At 38.5% G+C, this 15,184-nt stretch overlaps 3 protein-coding genes and 2 non-coding genes across 5 annotated transcripts; all 5 read left to right on the top strand.

Annotated features, from left to right (window-relative positions):
• The first annotated feature begins 103 nt into the window (after positions 1-103).
• zmpste24 (zinc metallopeptidase, STE24 homolog) lies at positions 104-5,291 on the top strand. The gene is made up of 9 exons (XM_026152892.2): positions 104-480; positions 1,550-1,696; positions 1,791-1,994; positions 2,318-2,470; positions 2,628-2,769; positions 2,999-3,174; positions 3,443-3,547; positions 3,661-3,804; positions 3,891-5,291. The coding sequence occupies exons 1-9, from the start codon at positions 373-375 to the stop codon at positions 4,113-4,115; spliced, it is 1,404 nt and encodes a 467-aa protein (XP_026008677.1). The 5' UTR covers positions 104-372; the 3' UTR covers positions 4,116-5,291.
• Positions 5,292-6,497: 1,206 nt separating this feature from the next.
• atp5if1b (ATP synthase inhibitory factor subunit 1b) lies at positions 6,498-8,051 on the top strand. The gene is made up of 3 exons (XM_026152427.2): positions 6,498-6,872; positions 7,530-7,642; positions 7,741-8,051. Exons 1-3 carry the CDS (start codon positions 6,729-6,731, stop codon positions 7,880-7,882), a joined length of 399 nt encoding a protein of 132 aa, XP_026008212.1. The 5' UTR covers positions 6,498-6,728; the 3' UTR covers positions 7,883-8,051.
• An 816-nt stretch (positions 8,052-8,867) lies between these two features.
• On the top strand, positions 8,868-12,122 carry rpl13a (ribosomal protein L13a). Its single transcript, XM_026152426.2, has 7 exons — positions 8,868-8,982; positions 9,692-9,764; positions 10,752-10,817; positions 11,036-11,137; positions 11,343-11,428; positions 11,626-11,685; positions 11,869-12,122. The coding sequence occupies exons 1-7, from the start codon at positions 8,962-8,964 to the stop codon at positions 12,076-12,078; spliced, it is 618 nt and encodes a 205-aa protein (XP_026008211.1). The 5' UTR covers positions 8,868-8,961; the 3' UTR covers positions 12,079-12,122.
• On the top strand, positions 10,595-10,677 carry LOC113012782 (small nucleolar RNA Z195/SNORD33/SNORD32 family). The gene has a single exon (XR_003270747.1). It is a non-coding gene; the product is annotated as a small nucleolar RNA Z195/SNORD33/SNORD32 family (small nucleolar RNA).
• On the top strand, positions 10,860-10,935 carry LOC113012783 (small nucleolar RNA Z195/SNORD33/SNORD32 family). Its single transcript, XR_003270748.1, has one exon. It is a non-coding gene; the product is annotated as a small nucleolar RNA Z195/SNORD33/SNORD32 family (small nucleolar RNA).
• Positions 12,123-15,184: the final 3,062 nt, after the last annotated feature.

Raw genomic sequence — 15,184 nt, 5'->3', positions numbered from 1 at the left:
AATGGGGGTTGAAATAAAGGTGTTTCTCTCGAAATACAAAAATTTGAACTCTTTAGTGAGTCAGTCAAATTAAGAAAATCCACTGCGGAACCAAGTTATAGAAGACGTTCCTTTGGGTGCCGAATTCGTTGATACGCATAACCAACGGGCTCGGTAGTTGAGATGAATGGAATGATGTTAGTTGTAAAAGCCTAGACTTTTCTTAGGAATGAAAACTGGATGCAAAGATCTAAACTTTAGTCTGTGTCTGTCTATTTGACGGAGGGGCATAGTTCCCATAATTCACGGTTAAAGAGCTGTCTGAGTGTGTGTAGAGCGGAAGCTAATTAGCTGCTAGCCTGCTTAGCTAACTGCTAGAGTAACAGAGCAAAGATGGTTGAAACTATGTTTGACCTGCCGGTGGAAAAGCAGATATTTTACGCTGTCCTAGGGTTTTCATGGACAGTATACCTTTGGGAGGCATATCTTTCTTACAGACAGGTGAGTCAATTGTTTACCAGATTAAATCCCTTTGCTTTATAATAAAAGCAGAGCGTAAATCAACGAACCGCTGACAGTGGTTAAAACGTTTGATTTTAATCTCCCGTGAACTCACTATGAGCTGTGTCTTTCATAAAGTCTGCATTTAATATAGGATATTCTGACAGTTGAATATGTGATGCGACCAAGGGGTCCGTTTAGCAGGGTTAGACTTTTATTGCTATTCAGTATTCTAGGTATTTAGTTTCAAAACACAACAGCGTAAGATTTCTTAATACGAAACCACAAAGCTATGAGTCCATAATCAGCTTGCTGGAAATGTTTACTGGTCTATTTCACGCCCAGACACGTGGATGTGAAATATGAAGCTATTTGAATCCTATTAAAACATTTTTTTATTCACTTCAGTTAAGCCACATTGAAAAGTATCTCACGACAGTGTTGGGATGGGTGTAGTTCCTCTAGGAACAGGAACTGATGTAGCAAATAATACAGAGAACGTCTTTAACCGAGAACATTATCACGTAGTCTTGATATGCTAGTACACACATGGAAAGAGTGCAGAGAGCAAGTTTTATGAGAATATGGACATGGATTCACACGATTATCAAACACAATTGGCCTTCCTGTAAATCATTAGATTCATGGAAGTAGGCAATGTTTACTTGTTCTGTGAAATTTCTTTAGTTCAAATTTAGTGATTAAGAGCTAAAAGACTTCAAAGTAGATTTTGGTATCCCTAGTATAAAAACCCCCCACACAAATTATTGGCCTCACCTACCAGCTCAAAGGTCGAATTGTTGCAATATCGTTTACACGATTGTATAGTATTGACTCAACAAGTTAAAAAGTTGCTCTTTGAAACACATATTTAAAGGAAAACATCAAATTGGATTAGTATTGATTATATTATGTGATACTTGTCAAGTTTTGAGTTTAACACTTGAAAAATGCACATCTGAAATACGTAACTTGGACAGTTACACTGACCGCATTGGATCCCTACATCAGTACCTTGATGATTTTCACTGTTAATGTAACTTTATGCGCACGTCTTCCTACACTGCAGAGGAGGATATATAGAACAACAACCCATGTACCGCAGGAGCTGGGCAAGATCATGGATTCTGAAACATTTGAGAAGTCGCGTCTTTACCAGCTGGATAAAAGCAACTTCAGCTTTTGGTCTGGACTCTATTCTGAGACCGAGGGGACGGTAAGATCATTTAACTAAAAGACACCGTTGTTTTAGCCTAGTAACTCATTCTGTATGCCACACATTTAAAATATTGTGCTCAAAACGGTTTCAGCTGATTCTGCTACTGGGTGGAATACCATTTCTGTGGGCTGTCGCTGGTTCTGTGACTGCTCGCTTTGGATTTGGTCCAGAATACGAGATCACCCAGTCCCTCGTGTTTCTGACGCTTGCTACCCTGTTCAGTGCTATAACTGGACTCCCCTGGAGTTTGTACAACACTTTCGTCATTGAGGAGAAGCACGGCTTTAATCAGCAGGTACACTGGCTGGAATGCACTCACTGTTTGTTGCCGAGACTAACTTGAGTTTGATTGGATTGAAGTTACCACAGTTGATGGGCTCCAGAGCTCATATTGAAGCTGTGTCTTTGTTGTTTAATGTCAAAAACACAAACGATTTAAAATGTAATAAGAACTTTGATGGACTGAAGTTTTTGACTGTGAAATTTTGTCTGTTTAAACCCAAAATGAATTCAAAGACCGGAGAATCTGTGAAGAAGTAAAAAGAAATCAGAACTCTAACACACTGTATTAATCTCCTGTTTACTCTGTTCTCTTTTAATGTCTGCTCTTCCTCTCAGACGTTGGGGTTTTTCCTCAAAGATGCCGTGAAGAAGTTTGCTGTCACTCAGTGCATCCTGCTTCCTGTGACCTCCCTGCTGCTGTACATCATAAAGATCGGCGGAGACTACTTCTTCATTTATGCTTGGCTCTTTACCCTGGTCGTTTCTCTGGTTAGTGGTGCATTCGCCTTGCTCTGTGAAAACGTTGAAAATGCATCACTGTGTAATAAGAAAATGGGTTTCTTGTCAGATAACTAGTGAGAAACTCAAAAGAAGTACATAGTTGATACTACACCTGTAATACATCCTGTCATCTCTGTCTTCTAAGGTACTTGTAACCATCTATGCTGATTACATTGCTCCCCTGTTTGACAAATTCACACCATTGCCAGATGGAGAGTTAAAGACAGATATCGAAGCCATGGCCAAGAGCATAAGCTTCCCCCTCACCAAAATTTACGTAGTTGAAGGTATGTCTTGAATGTGTCTTTTTAGTTATCATTCCCACTGTCACAGAGTGCTTGCTCATTGTGGGTCGTTTGTTGGGGATTTCTCTCTGTTGTTCTAGAGTCTTTTCCTTACATTATCAAGCCCCTTATTATTACATTGCAATCATTAGTATGTTGTTTTTTGTTTGTTTTTTTTACATTGTGGAGCGATGGTTGGTTGGAGATCCATGAATTTTTGTCTTGTTTCCAGGTTCTAAACGTTCTTCACACAGCAATGCATACTTCTACGGGTTCTTCAAGAACAAACGCATTGTGCTGTTTGACACACTGCTGGAGGATTACTCGCCGCTCAACAAGGCTGGAGAGTCACAGCCTGAGCAGCCAGAGAGTGATGAGACATCCAGCGAGTCTAAAGCCAAGCCCAAGGTTGCGAAGAATTTCACTTGATTCATAAAAACACTTTTAAAGACAGAGTATTCTTACTTGTCTTGAAACACACTTTGGTTGATTTTTGCTTGATAACAACTGGTCTGAGAGCTTGAAAGATATATATCTTTTTTGTCATTAAGCTCTGTTTTGCTTTTAAAATCCTTTAATAAAGGATTGGGAAAAGCCCAAAGTATTAAATGTATTAATGTTTAGGCTTGATGTTGTTGGAAATTTTAGGTGACTGATTTTGAATCTTCTGTCACAGAACAAAAAACAAGGATGCAACAACCCAGAGATCCTTGCTGTTTTGGGTCATGAGCTTGGCCATTGGAAGCTTGGTCATACCGTCAAGAATATCGTCATTAGTCAGGTGATTTCTCCCAGATGGATGTCTTTTTGTTTTATCCCAAAGCATATAAAAGCCTGATTAGATCATACTACAGACATTCAGAGATTGAACTGAATCTATTTTTATCTCTTCAGATGAATTCCTTCCTGTGCTTCTCCTTATTTGCTGTTCTGATTGGACGTAAGGAGCTGTTTGTAGCTTTTGGCTTCGATGACAGCCAGCCCACATTAATAGGCTTGATGATTATCTTCCAGTTCATCTTTTCTCCTTACAACGAGGTATGTGTGAGATCATGAAAGTTTGAATAATTAAACCCTGTTGTTTTGAGATGTTTAAATATTTCTCTTCTTCCTCGCTTTTGTAGGTTCTGTCTTTCTGTCTGACGGTCCTGAGTCGCAGGTTTGAGTTCCAGGCAGATGCTTTTGCTCGCGGCATGGGCAAAGCCTCAGAGCTTTACTCGGCTCTCATCAAGCTGAACAAAGACAACCTGGGCTTCCCTGTTGCTGATTGGTTGTTTTCCATGTGGCACTATTCCCACCCTCCTCTCCTTGAGCGCCTCAGAGCACTGGGCAACACCAAGCAAGACTGACGGGGCAGGAAGGGGGAGCGGCGACCGCTGCCTCCTCCGAAGGGCCTCCGCAGACCGCTCCTGGCCCTGTGATGCACCCTGGTCTTTTTCCTTCCCTTCTGCCCCCCATTAGCAAATTTTATCTTATTTTATCCTTTTCTTCACTTGCCATACTTTGTTTTGTTTTTTTTTTCTTTGAAAGTTAGTTTTAAACAAAACCAAAACATATCAGCACAAGGCAACCATAAAAAAAATCTAAGCCTGTACTGTTCTTTTTCTTTTATTCAGAAAAACCATTTACACACTTGCTGTGTGTGATAGATCTGGACAACGTGTAAAGAAAAAAGCAATTGTCAGAGCACATATCAGATTTCTCAGATTGCACTCATAGATTTGTTTTTAGAAATCCTTTTATTTTTGTACAATTTATTCAGTACATCATTCTTTTTCCCTTCTAAGTATGAAGCTCAAATGAAATTGACAAGTTATTTGGCTGTTAAATGTTAAGTTGTTTTTTTTAAATTTATATTAATTTAAGATGATTAGTCATACAGTATATTTACTCATTACAATGCTTTTTACAGATGCACGGCCAGATTGATTTGTACAGCAAGTGCAACATTTATTGTCAAGTTCAAGTGAATATTCATGAGTCTACTAATCAATTCAGTGCTTTTTTTAATTTTTATTTAAAGAGAAACTCTGTAGATTCTTTGTCACAGTGACAAAATACGAGTGCCTCCAATTCTCCTCTTTGTACCCATAATGATCACCTAGTGAACAGAGCGGTGCGAAATGTTTCGTTTGAACATTACATTAGACGTGTTATTTTTGTTTTGTTTTTTACATGCAATGAGGGGCTGCTGTTTTAATTTTCTTAAGCACCTGCTTGTCATGTAGGGTCCAACCATACCTGTACATATGTAACTTTGGTGATTAGAGTAATGATATATGGAGTGAATTGTTGAAAAAAAAATGTTGAATGTGATTTGAATTTTTAAGTTCGTGTAGAGTTTCATAGTTTTTGTTTGGTTTTTCTCTTTGTTTCATGCCAGCGATACCTGGTAAGCAAAGTATTTATAGGGGACTTATGGGAGGGAGATGGCAAGATTTCACCACGTGAGCCAGAGTTTGGTTTGCTCAGAGAGGGGGTGTATGCTTTCTTTGCAGTGTTGAATAAAATCTTCTAAGCATTTATCTTATTTGGGGTGCTTGTTTTACTTAGAAAAAATTTTGCGAAAATCACACAAAAGATAAGATTTACATCCAGTGATGACTTTGGAATATATTTTTAATTTTACATATGTGTGTGTGTGTGTGTGTGTGTGTGTGTGTGTGTGTATACACACACACACACACACACACACACAATGCTCACTGGACACTTAATTAGGCACAGCCTGGTTGGACCCCTTTTATACCTTCAAAACTGCCTTAATTCATATAGATATATTCTCTGTATGAATTGAGGCATTTTACACCATATCTGTAATGCATAGATTTAACAAAATGCTGGAAACATTCCTGAGATTTTGATAATTATATAATGGCATCACACAGTTCCTGGGCATCCATGAAGCAAATCTCTTGTTCCACCACATCCCAAATATGCTTTATTGGATTGAGACCTGGAGACTCGAGGTCATGTGAGTACAGAGATGTTCTGATCTTTGGCTAGAAGGATGCCAAGAAAATATCCCCTGCACCACCAACACCAGAACCATTAATGCAAGGCAAGACAGATCCATGCTTTCATGCTGTTTTAAAAATTCTGACCCTAACATGAATATGACAGCAAAAGGTAAGTCTTATCAGATCAGGGGAAATTTTTTTTCTTTTTTTTTCCAATTTTGGTGAGCTTCTGAGATTTGTAGCTTCAGTTTCCTTAGCTAACAGGAGTGGCACCTCATGTGATTTTCTGCTGCTGTAGCCCATCTGGTTCATGGTTTGGCATGTACATTCATGTATTTGAATTACTGTTGCCTTCCTACAATCTCTGTAAACTCTAGAGATGGTTGTGTGGGAAATTCCCAATGGATCAGCAGATTTTGAAGTACTTATAAAAACCATGCTATGGTCAAAGTTAATTAAATACCCTTTCTTCCCCATCCTGATGCTCAGCTTAAAAATAAATTGATGTTTTATAAACTTATTTCTTTAGATAAAAAATTACTGTGTACTAAAATATCAATTAAAAAAAAACCCAATTCACAAGTTATTTAATGTAAAAAAGTAGAAATAACCATTGTTATTGTTGATTTTGTTTTTTTGTTTAAAAAACATTTTAAACCCCTTTTTGTTCACTAGCTGTGAATGTATATAGTATTTAAATTAATTAAAAAATGAATTAAAAAAAATCACACATCGTGTTGCGTTATTGGTATGTAGCATAACAAAAATTATAAGGTCAGCTGCTACGTAAAGAGAGGCAATGCGGTGTCCATTTTTAAGACCATACCACTGCGGGAATTAAACACTGTGTTTTTTCTGCACTATGTTATTATTCCATGTTATGTATATGAAATATATTTAGCAGATAAATTGAAATAATACATCATCGTATGAATAGATTTTTTAAATGTATCATTTAATTGAACTAACGTATCTTCTGTTGGCACCCCCGCCTTGGACATAATGGCGCCGTCCTGTGGTGTATTTTTGTGGACAAGGACAAGCTCGACACTACTTGTCAGTGGTGTTTTCATAAACATGGCGAGGTTTTTGAGGCCTAATATCAGGACTTTTGTCACCTCACAGCTGAGAATGTCATCCGACCAGGTAATAAACGTCCTGCAACCGCCTCACTTCATTGCAAATACCGTGTAACCGTTATACAGCGGTGTGACATGTTTAGCCTCATCATTTTTGCTAGCTGAAAACCTTAATGACAGGTTCACCTGCTGTAGCACAGTGGTATTAGCTTTCTAATTGAACATTATTACCTAATAATTATAGGTTATATATGCCAAGGGGGTTAATTTTGTATGCACTGCCACCTGTCAGACTATTCAGAAAAAGAATTTGGTTTTGTGAGCTGCTTTGTCCTCTCAGACGTTTAGGTTTTGCTCAAAAAGCGTTTCTGGTCTGTTCGAGATATCTCCATTATCACCTTGGAAACAAAGAAGCCTTTTAACCCACTCAAAAAATATAAAACCTTGACCTTCAACGTGGGCTTGTTTTCACAGTGTCCAGCAGATTCACCTTAATATCACACAGAAAGCCCTGATCACTAAAGTTGAGAAAGAAAGTAACTTTAAGAAATGTTTAATTTTAAGCTGCCATCTGTTAAAGAAATGTCTTTATAGAAAATACTCAGAGCTCTATTTTTTATTTATGCATTTATTATTGGGTTTTGGGGTTTGTTTATTTTTTTGCTTGTTGCTGAGTTAATTCACTAAACTTGTTTTTCTCTTAAATACTTCCCCACCCACTCAGCTGGGTGAGCTGGGTAAAGGTGCCGGGAAAGGTGGTGGTGGTGGAGGCTCTATCAGAGAGGCAGGTGGATCCATGGGGAAGAAGCAGGCTGCAGAGGAGGAGATGTACTTCAAGTATGAAATTCAACTTATAGAGACAGTTTTTTGTCCACTTTTTCCACCTCTTCTACATGAAAATAAGCTTGCGTGATATCTGTCTTTCTTCATATAAGGCGCAAGGAGAAGGAGCAGCTGGCAGCACTAAAGCAGCACCATGAGGACGAAATTGATCACCACAAAAAGGAGATTGAACGTCTCCAGCGCGAGATTGACCGCCACAAGGGAAAGATCAGAAAGCTGAAGCATGATGACTGAGTGAAGCCTTTAAAATAAAACAAAAGTTTTGTTTTTTTTCTCCTCACTGTCCAAGACTCATTTAGTAACCACACTAGTTTCTGCGTGCACTGTGTTATGCCAGTCATGAATGTTTGAGTGATGGTACTTATGTAAATTCTTGAAAGGTATTAAAATTGATTAAAAGAAATGAGTACGGGTTCCATGGCATGCTCTCCAAGAACATTTTCCTGTGTGATGTTGTTCATTGGTGTGCCGTATGTCACAGGTACAATGCCAAAGTGAAAAAGACTAAATATAATCTGTGCTTCATGCAACTGTTTTATTTCAGTGAACAGTTTGTGAACTTGTGAGAAACATTGTTTTCAATGAGCAACAATAGGCAGCAAATCAAGTGATAAAATTGACTAAGCTGCAACCAGCACACCTTTAATGTGAGATATAAAAATGGTAAAAAAAAAAAGATAATTAAAGTTATCTGGCACCACAAATATGTGACCTGGTCAATATGTGTTTCAAACTGCTCCTTAAAGCCATCTTGATCTGAAGTAGGGTAATATAAATTTAATACTATTAAGATCTTTAAAAGTATTTAACACCTTTATGATTTCTTTTTTCTTTGTTTGCTTTTTGCCTACCTAGCCTACCTAGGATATTCAAATTGATATCATAGGTACATCTACTGAGTTTTCAAGCTTGAAAGGACTTTACCACTTATTTTTTTCTCCCTTCCCCTTTAGAAGTGGACACTGGTGCATTTTGGATCATTGTCCTGTTGCCTAAACTAAGTGTGCTTGAGCTTCAGGGCACAAACTGATGATGGAACATTCTCATTCAGCATTTTCTGGTAGAGAGCAGAATTACAACAAGTTGTCCAGGTCCTGGAGCAGCAAAGCAAAACTGCGATTGCTATATAATTAATATATAATTATATAATACATAATAGTATACATAATTTATAATACTGAACTTAATTCGCCCAACAGTGGCGCTATTTTTTCATAGCCTGTGAGCCACGAGAACGAAGGAAGCTGTCGTCACTTCCGCCCACCCCTGCCTTTTACCACGAGCAACCCCGTTTGTCTTTCTTTTCGCACATCATGGCGGACCGGTTCAATAAGGTGGGAAGCTGCTCTGGAGATATTATATCATTTTTCAGCTCTGTAGGCAAAATAAAACCTTGTGTTTTGCAGTTAAGCGACTGGCGATAACTTGGGACAGCTTTGTGTAGTCGTTGTTTTGCTCAGTGTTTTTTCTGAGACCTATTTTTAGGGAATGTCTGAGGCAGCTCGCTATAGCCGAGTGAGCGTGCCTTCATCATGGCAGCTTCCCTGAGTCAACGCTGTTAGCTTGCGAGGCTAGGTTTAACGTGTGTACTGGATATATGGTCGTATGGGAAACGTACCGGCAAACTTAACTAAATTTAATGGGTGGTATTTCGTTGCTTCTGTGTAGGGAACCTTTCATGACATTTCAACTCAAAAAATGCAAGGTTAATCGTCAGCGCGGTTTCGTTTAGATGCTAAGCAAACGTTATGTCTCAACCGGCAAGTCAATAGTGTCCCATGTGCCATTTATCACAGTGACGTGGAGCCAGAAATACAGTTCAGTTCACAGTAAACCCCTTTATTAAACAGTGATGGGGTTAAATGCGTTTTATTACCGTTTAACTTGTATGTTAGTGCAAGGCTGATAATGTGACGATTGTCAAGTAGATAGTAAATGCAAGTTGATTAACATTACTATACAAGATTATAGGGGAATTACTAGGATGTTTTTTCACGGTGAGGATAAAGCATTGATATCCTTTTCCCCCACCTTTTATTTTAGGTTCTGCTGCTTGATGGCAGGGGCCATCTGCTCGGCCGACTTGCTGCCATTGTGGCTAAACAGGTTCTTCTGGGTAAGTTTTCAGAGATTAATAGGAATTTTGGTAATAAACAATATAAATGTTTGATAATAAACAATTTAAGTTAAGTATACACTGTGCGATTTTTGGACTGTCCTAGTCAAGAGGTTCGAATTTAGCTGTTGTATCACACTACATGCATGGACTCCTTGGAGCAATATCCTGACAGTGTCAGAAATTTTGTAGCAGTATCTCATAATGAGACTGCTGCTGTACCTGCTGACCATTCAGTAGGAATGCAGTGCAAACTAACCTGAAATAGCTGAGCCATTGTGGGGTGCTGTTGGAGGTAAACTGTGCAAAATAAGGTGGTTTGGATTGTAACACATAATCTAGTATAGTTTTACACACCTGAACTGTGGACAGTGTCAGTAGTATTGTTTCTGAAAATACTCATGATGTCCACTTGCTCTGGGAATTCTCTAGTTACTGGCTCTTGTTACATAGCATCAGTTAGGAATTATACGGTTATTCGAGCACTAGAAGGATGAGTATTTGATTTCCATTCCAAAAAATTTGATATTTGTGTCCTCATGTGTAGTTCAGGTGGGTAATGTCTTTAAAAAAACACTTGCATTTTGTATGTGAAAAATGACTGTTTGTGCAAAAGTCCTGCAGAGAGCATTGTATGCTCTTTCTACACATGGTCCAGATGCAATCACACAAAACATGCAGACACACAGATGGCTACAAAGACCGACCAATGCTACGATGAAACTTTACCTTTAACTTCCAGACTTGTGTCAGATCCATGTCGCACAGTGTGTTTTGCAGCATGTAAGACTGATGAACAATGTGTTCATAGTTGGCTGCTGTTGTGTCATTCTGTCGATGATGACTGTATTAACTGCCTTGGTTGAGTTTAACGACAATGAGAAAACTCACATGCACTACCATCTGAGACAGGAAACAAACAGTATCTGCACCTGTTTGCTACTCTCTTTAACTGTTGGGATTAACTTTTGGCATTTTGTCTTTTAGGCCACAAAGTGGTGGTGGTGAGATGTGAAGGCATCAACATCTCTGGCAACTTCTACCGTAACAAGCGTAAGTAGGGTTATGTCCTATTTTCAGTCCTTTAAAATGCTTGTTGTCGGTGATGTTTTACTAGTTTGAGTTTCACAGACCATGAGAAAACCTTACATGCACTACCATCTGAGGCATCAGCATTACTTAATAAAGCAATGGTTGCCCCTTGCATGTATCTTGATGTATGTGTAATGTGGCTAATGTATATCTCTTCTGGATCATGTGCCTGTTTGCAGTGAAGTACCTGGCTTTCCTGCGCAAGAGGATGAACACCAACCCCTCTCGTGGTCCGTACCACTTCAGGGCTCCCAGCAAGATCTTCTGGAGGACCGTTAGAGGTGAGGAAGTGACACTACCGGCACATGAAGGGGTGTATTTGCATTCATCTATGATACTTGCTTAGTACAGTAAAGCTGTTTATAGCAAAGCTAATGATCTATTGATGAAGCAGACTTCAGACATCTGACTTTTTTTCAGTTTAGCATATGTTGATGGAAACTGAGGTTGTTTTATTTTTTTAAAGCACAATCTCTCTTTAAACAGGTATGCTGCCTCACAAAACCAAGAGAGGTCAGGCTGCTCTGGAGAGGCTGAAGGTGTTTGATGGTATCCCCCCACCCTATGACAAGGTATGCTGGTAATGTCTTTCCTTAATCTTTACGGCCCCCACAAGTGGCTTTGACTGTGCTGTCTGTGATGCCATACATCTTAACTGCCTTGTCTGAATAGTAACCATGAAAAGAAATGATGTCTGAGACACGCTGCCTATAGCAGTTCAGATGTGCTGTTGTCTTCGTTATCTGATTTTGCTTTATTTGATTTACAGAGGAAGCGCATGGTTGTCCCAGCTGCTCTTAAAGTTGTGCGTCTGAAGCCCTCTCGCAAGGTGAGCCTACAAGGTTGTTTTTTGTTAAGGAAAGAAAATAAAGGGTGACAATAAGGTTACTCCATTTACGATTATTCGGCTGTAAATTTTGAGTTTGGCAGGCACAACCATTTAGTTTGTGTAACATTGTTCTCTTCAGTTTGTGAACTGTTGATTTCATATGGTTTTTCATTTCTCCCTCAGTTCGCCCTCCTTGGGCGTCTGGCACATGAGGTTGGCTGGAAGTACCAGGCTATCACAGCCACTCTGGAGGAGAAGAGAAAGGAGAAGTCTAAGCTCCGCTACACCAAGAAAAAGACACTGATCAATCTGACCAAGCAGGCAGAAAAGAACGTCGAGTCCAAGATTGCAAAATACACAGATGTTCTGAAACAATATGGAGTTATTGTCTGAGCTAAACTCATCTGGCCAATAAAGATGAATACATGTTTATAAAATGTGTCATGACTATTTTATTTCTCATTGAAGTAAACTGCATTTACTACAACATGAATATGTTTAAGACGAAGACACTGCTGTGAGTGCAGCTTCTCTTTAAAAATTGTGTGTAGGCAGTTGTATTAGTAGCTATCACAAGAAGGTAGCATTTGTGTATTCATGGTTATATTTACTTGGAATATGAAAAGTATCACTCAGACTTTTGAAAGGGTTTTAAAAAATAAATTTGTCAAGAAGCATCACGAATGTAGATGTTCTTCAAAAACAAGTTTATGGTGCAGAGCTACGTGTAATCTAAGTCAGGAAAAGCACATTGGAGTTGCTTATTTTTCTTACATGATTTTGCATAATGTGTAAAATCAAACATAATGAAATTTGACATCTGACCCACTAGCTTTTGAATTGTATAACAATTTGGTGCAGCTGTAGAGAAATAAAATTTAAAAAAACTGAAAAAATACAATTTATGCATGTGGGAACTTCTCATTGGAACCAAGCTTAACTACCAGCAGAGGGCAGTGTTGAACTGCGACACTTCCAAGCGTTACAGTTAACGAAAACATTTAGCGTTTTAGTTAAAGTAGTGTTCATATAACTGTAATATTGTTAAAGTATTATTCTCTAGAAACCGCTGGATCATTTTTATTTAGGACATAATCATACTGAGACTGGTTTTACTTATTGTTATTTTTTAAAGTAGGCTACAGGTTATCGTGTGCAGCTTAAAATTACACTGAAGATTTGAACTGAAACAACTGAAGCTCCTTGAATAGCTGGCTTCTGCTGTCTGCTCTACTTAAGACAGGACCAGCTCTGAGGTTAAAAATAACCAGGTGAGTGTTTTAAAGCATTAAAAATCCCTTGTCCTCTAAAGATTTAATATATAAAAGCAACCCAGTGAAATGAAAGCACCTGTTCAGAGATGGTTGAAAGACACATGTCGACCTGTTTTCTCAGTCATCTGATTAAGTGAATTACTTAATAACCCCATCTTTTGCATGGTGGGATTCTGCAATCATATTTTCAGATTATTTAAGCATTCTGTGCTGACTGTTGATAATAACTTAAATCAGCAAAGGATTTGGCTGCAGGTTCACCCACATTTATAAATTAACCCCCATTTTCCCACTATTGAGGCTTGAAATAAGAGAAAATTTAGAGATTTTTTTTTCCTTACATGGTTTCATCTGAAGGAGTTTTAAACCCAATAAGACACAAAAGAGAACCAATCTTTCATAAGAAATAAAGGCAATTAATCATCTTCCAGGGTAGCTCAGTCATCAGATTTATATTGGGCTCATTACAGGAGCTCAATCATCATTTATTAATGATAATTTTATGTTCAACTGCTGTCTGAGTGTGGCTATCATCTGCTCTGTGTTTGAATTTGCCCAGTTTTTATGATATTATGTACTAATTCTCTCTCTCTCTCTGCCTGCCTGCCTGCCTGTCTGTCAGTCAGTCAGTCAGTAATGTAGCGAGACAGATAGATATATGTCACATTCACATGAGGGAAAACTGGTTAGGATGTTCAGGAATAACCCAGGAACAAGGCTCAAGGCTCCATAAATGAAACTGCTGGAAGAGCAGTGTCAGTATCCAAAGTGAAGCAAGTTTTACATTACCACAGACTGAGACGATGCCAACTAAGAAAGGGTATCTTTAGATGTGTAAAGGTAAGACTTTCAAACCTAACACTGTACCAACTGTCAAGCATGGTGGTAGCATCATGCCCTGTGGGTCTTTTGCTGCTTAACTATTAGATTGCTGTATTAGCTAGTGGTTTTACACCCTTACAGTAATGGTAGATGTTAGATCTTGTAAGCCCTTTTCTAACGTTGCTGTGTTTATCCGTGAAGTGATCTGACTCAATTCAAAGATTGTACAAAGACTCAATTCTTTGTACAGCTTTGTACAGCTATGATAACACACATCTAGAATTCAATTCATTTGTCTAAAAATAGAGAAAACACATAAAAAAGTTATAAAAAGTTCAATGGCAATTTCACCAATTTGATTCTTTCTCTGGTTTTCTCTCGATATCGTAAAAATATCAATAATATTGTTATTTTTAATAAAATATGGTGTTGTGACATTCTGTTGTGGTGACTTGGTATATGTTGGTGAACTTAAGTTGCTTTTTTGATGGTGTATGGTTGCCTGTTTTTCTACGTCGCCCTAGCTGCTTTAAACTCACAGTGCATTGTGGGAGTTTTCTTTGACTTCTTTTTAAGTTAATAACCCAGATTCTCAGGTCACCTCTTCTCTTTTTCTGTCTGTGCTCTTTGCACTTTAATCTTATTATAGCACAACGGAACATGTGTGGTGACAAATCTGTTATACTAAAGCAGGACAGTACCATGTAGCTCCCGTCTTACTTCCTCTGGTTAGATTCCCAAGAATATCCTTTAGCAAAAAACCTCTGCATGCACCTGCCTTGGGTTTTTATTCAAGTACTTCGTAGTATGTTAAAATGATTAGTTGTGCATGTTTTGGCAATGCATTCGAGTCTTATAGTATTTCCTGATTTTACATGATTGTGACTGTGCTGAAAATACTGCTTAACCCCCTGATTAAAGTATATAGTCCATGAAGGAAAAGCTGATAACACCATCCTTTCTATGTTGGCCTATCCTGTCTACTTATAGATATCCACATACTAAAAGCACACATGCCTTCTATAAAAGCTCGCCCACTGAGGATCAGGCAGGAGGCTAATCTGCTGCCTGTCTACCTGCGTTAAGGAGGGGCGTTATGTCTCCACCAACAGATGGAGAAATTACTGTGACGGCTCCAAAAATGAGATATTTTGTGATGCTGCCAGCAGCAGATCACTCTCTAATCACACCATCTGAAACAGATTGAAGAGACCATGATTGTCTGAAACTGCTCCTGCAAGCCAAGCCTATTATGGGTTCCAACATTTATAGACAATGCCCTACCCTCATCCCAAAAGAAGGTGCTTCAACTGTGAAGCTACTATAAGGAAAACATACAAAGTTCAGCTTAAATTTAAACTCTCCTCACGTTTTCAGAATAACATGTTTCTGGTTTTGAAACA

The sequence above is a fragment of the Astatotilapia calliptera genome, chromosome 19, assembly GCF_964374335.1.
Source record: "Astatotilapia calliptera chromosome 19, fAstCal68.1, whole genome shotgun sequence".
Classification (NCBI taxonomy): domain Eukaryota; kingdom Metazoa; phylum Chordata; class Actinopteri; order Cichliformes; family Cichlidae; genus Astatotilapia; species Astatotilapia calliptera.
Note: the sequence above shows the minus strand (reverse complement) of the source record. Positions and strands in the feature narration are given on the sequence as shown.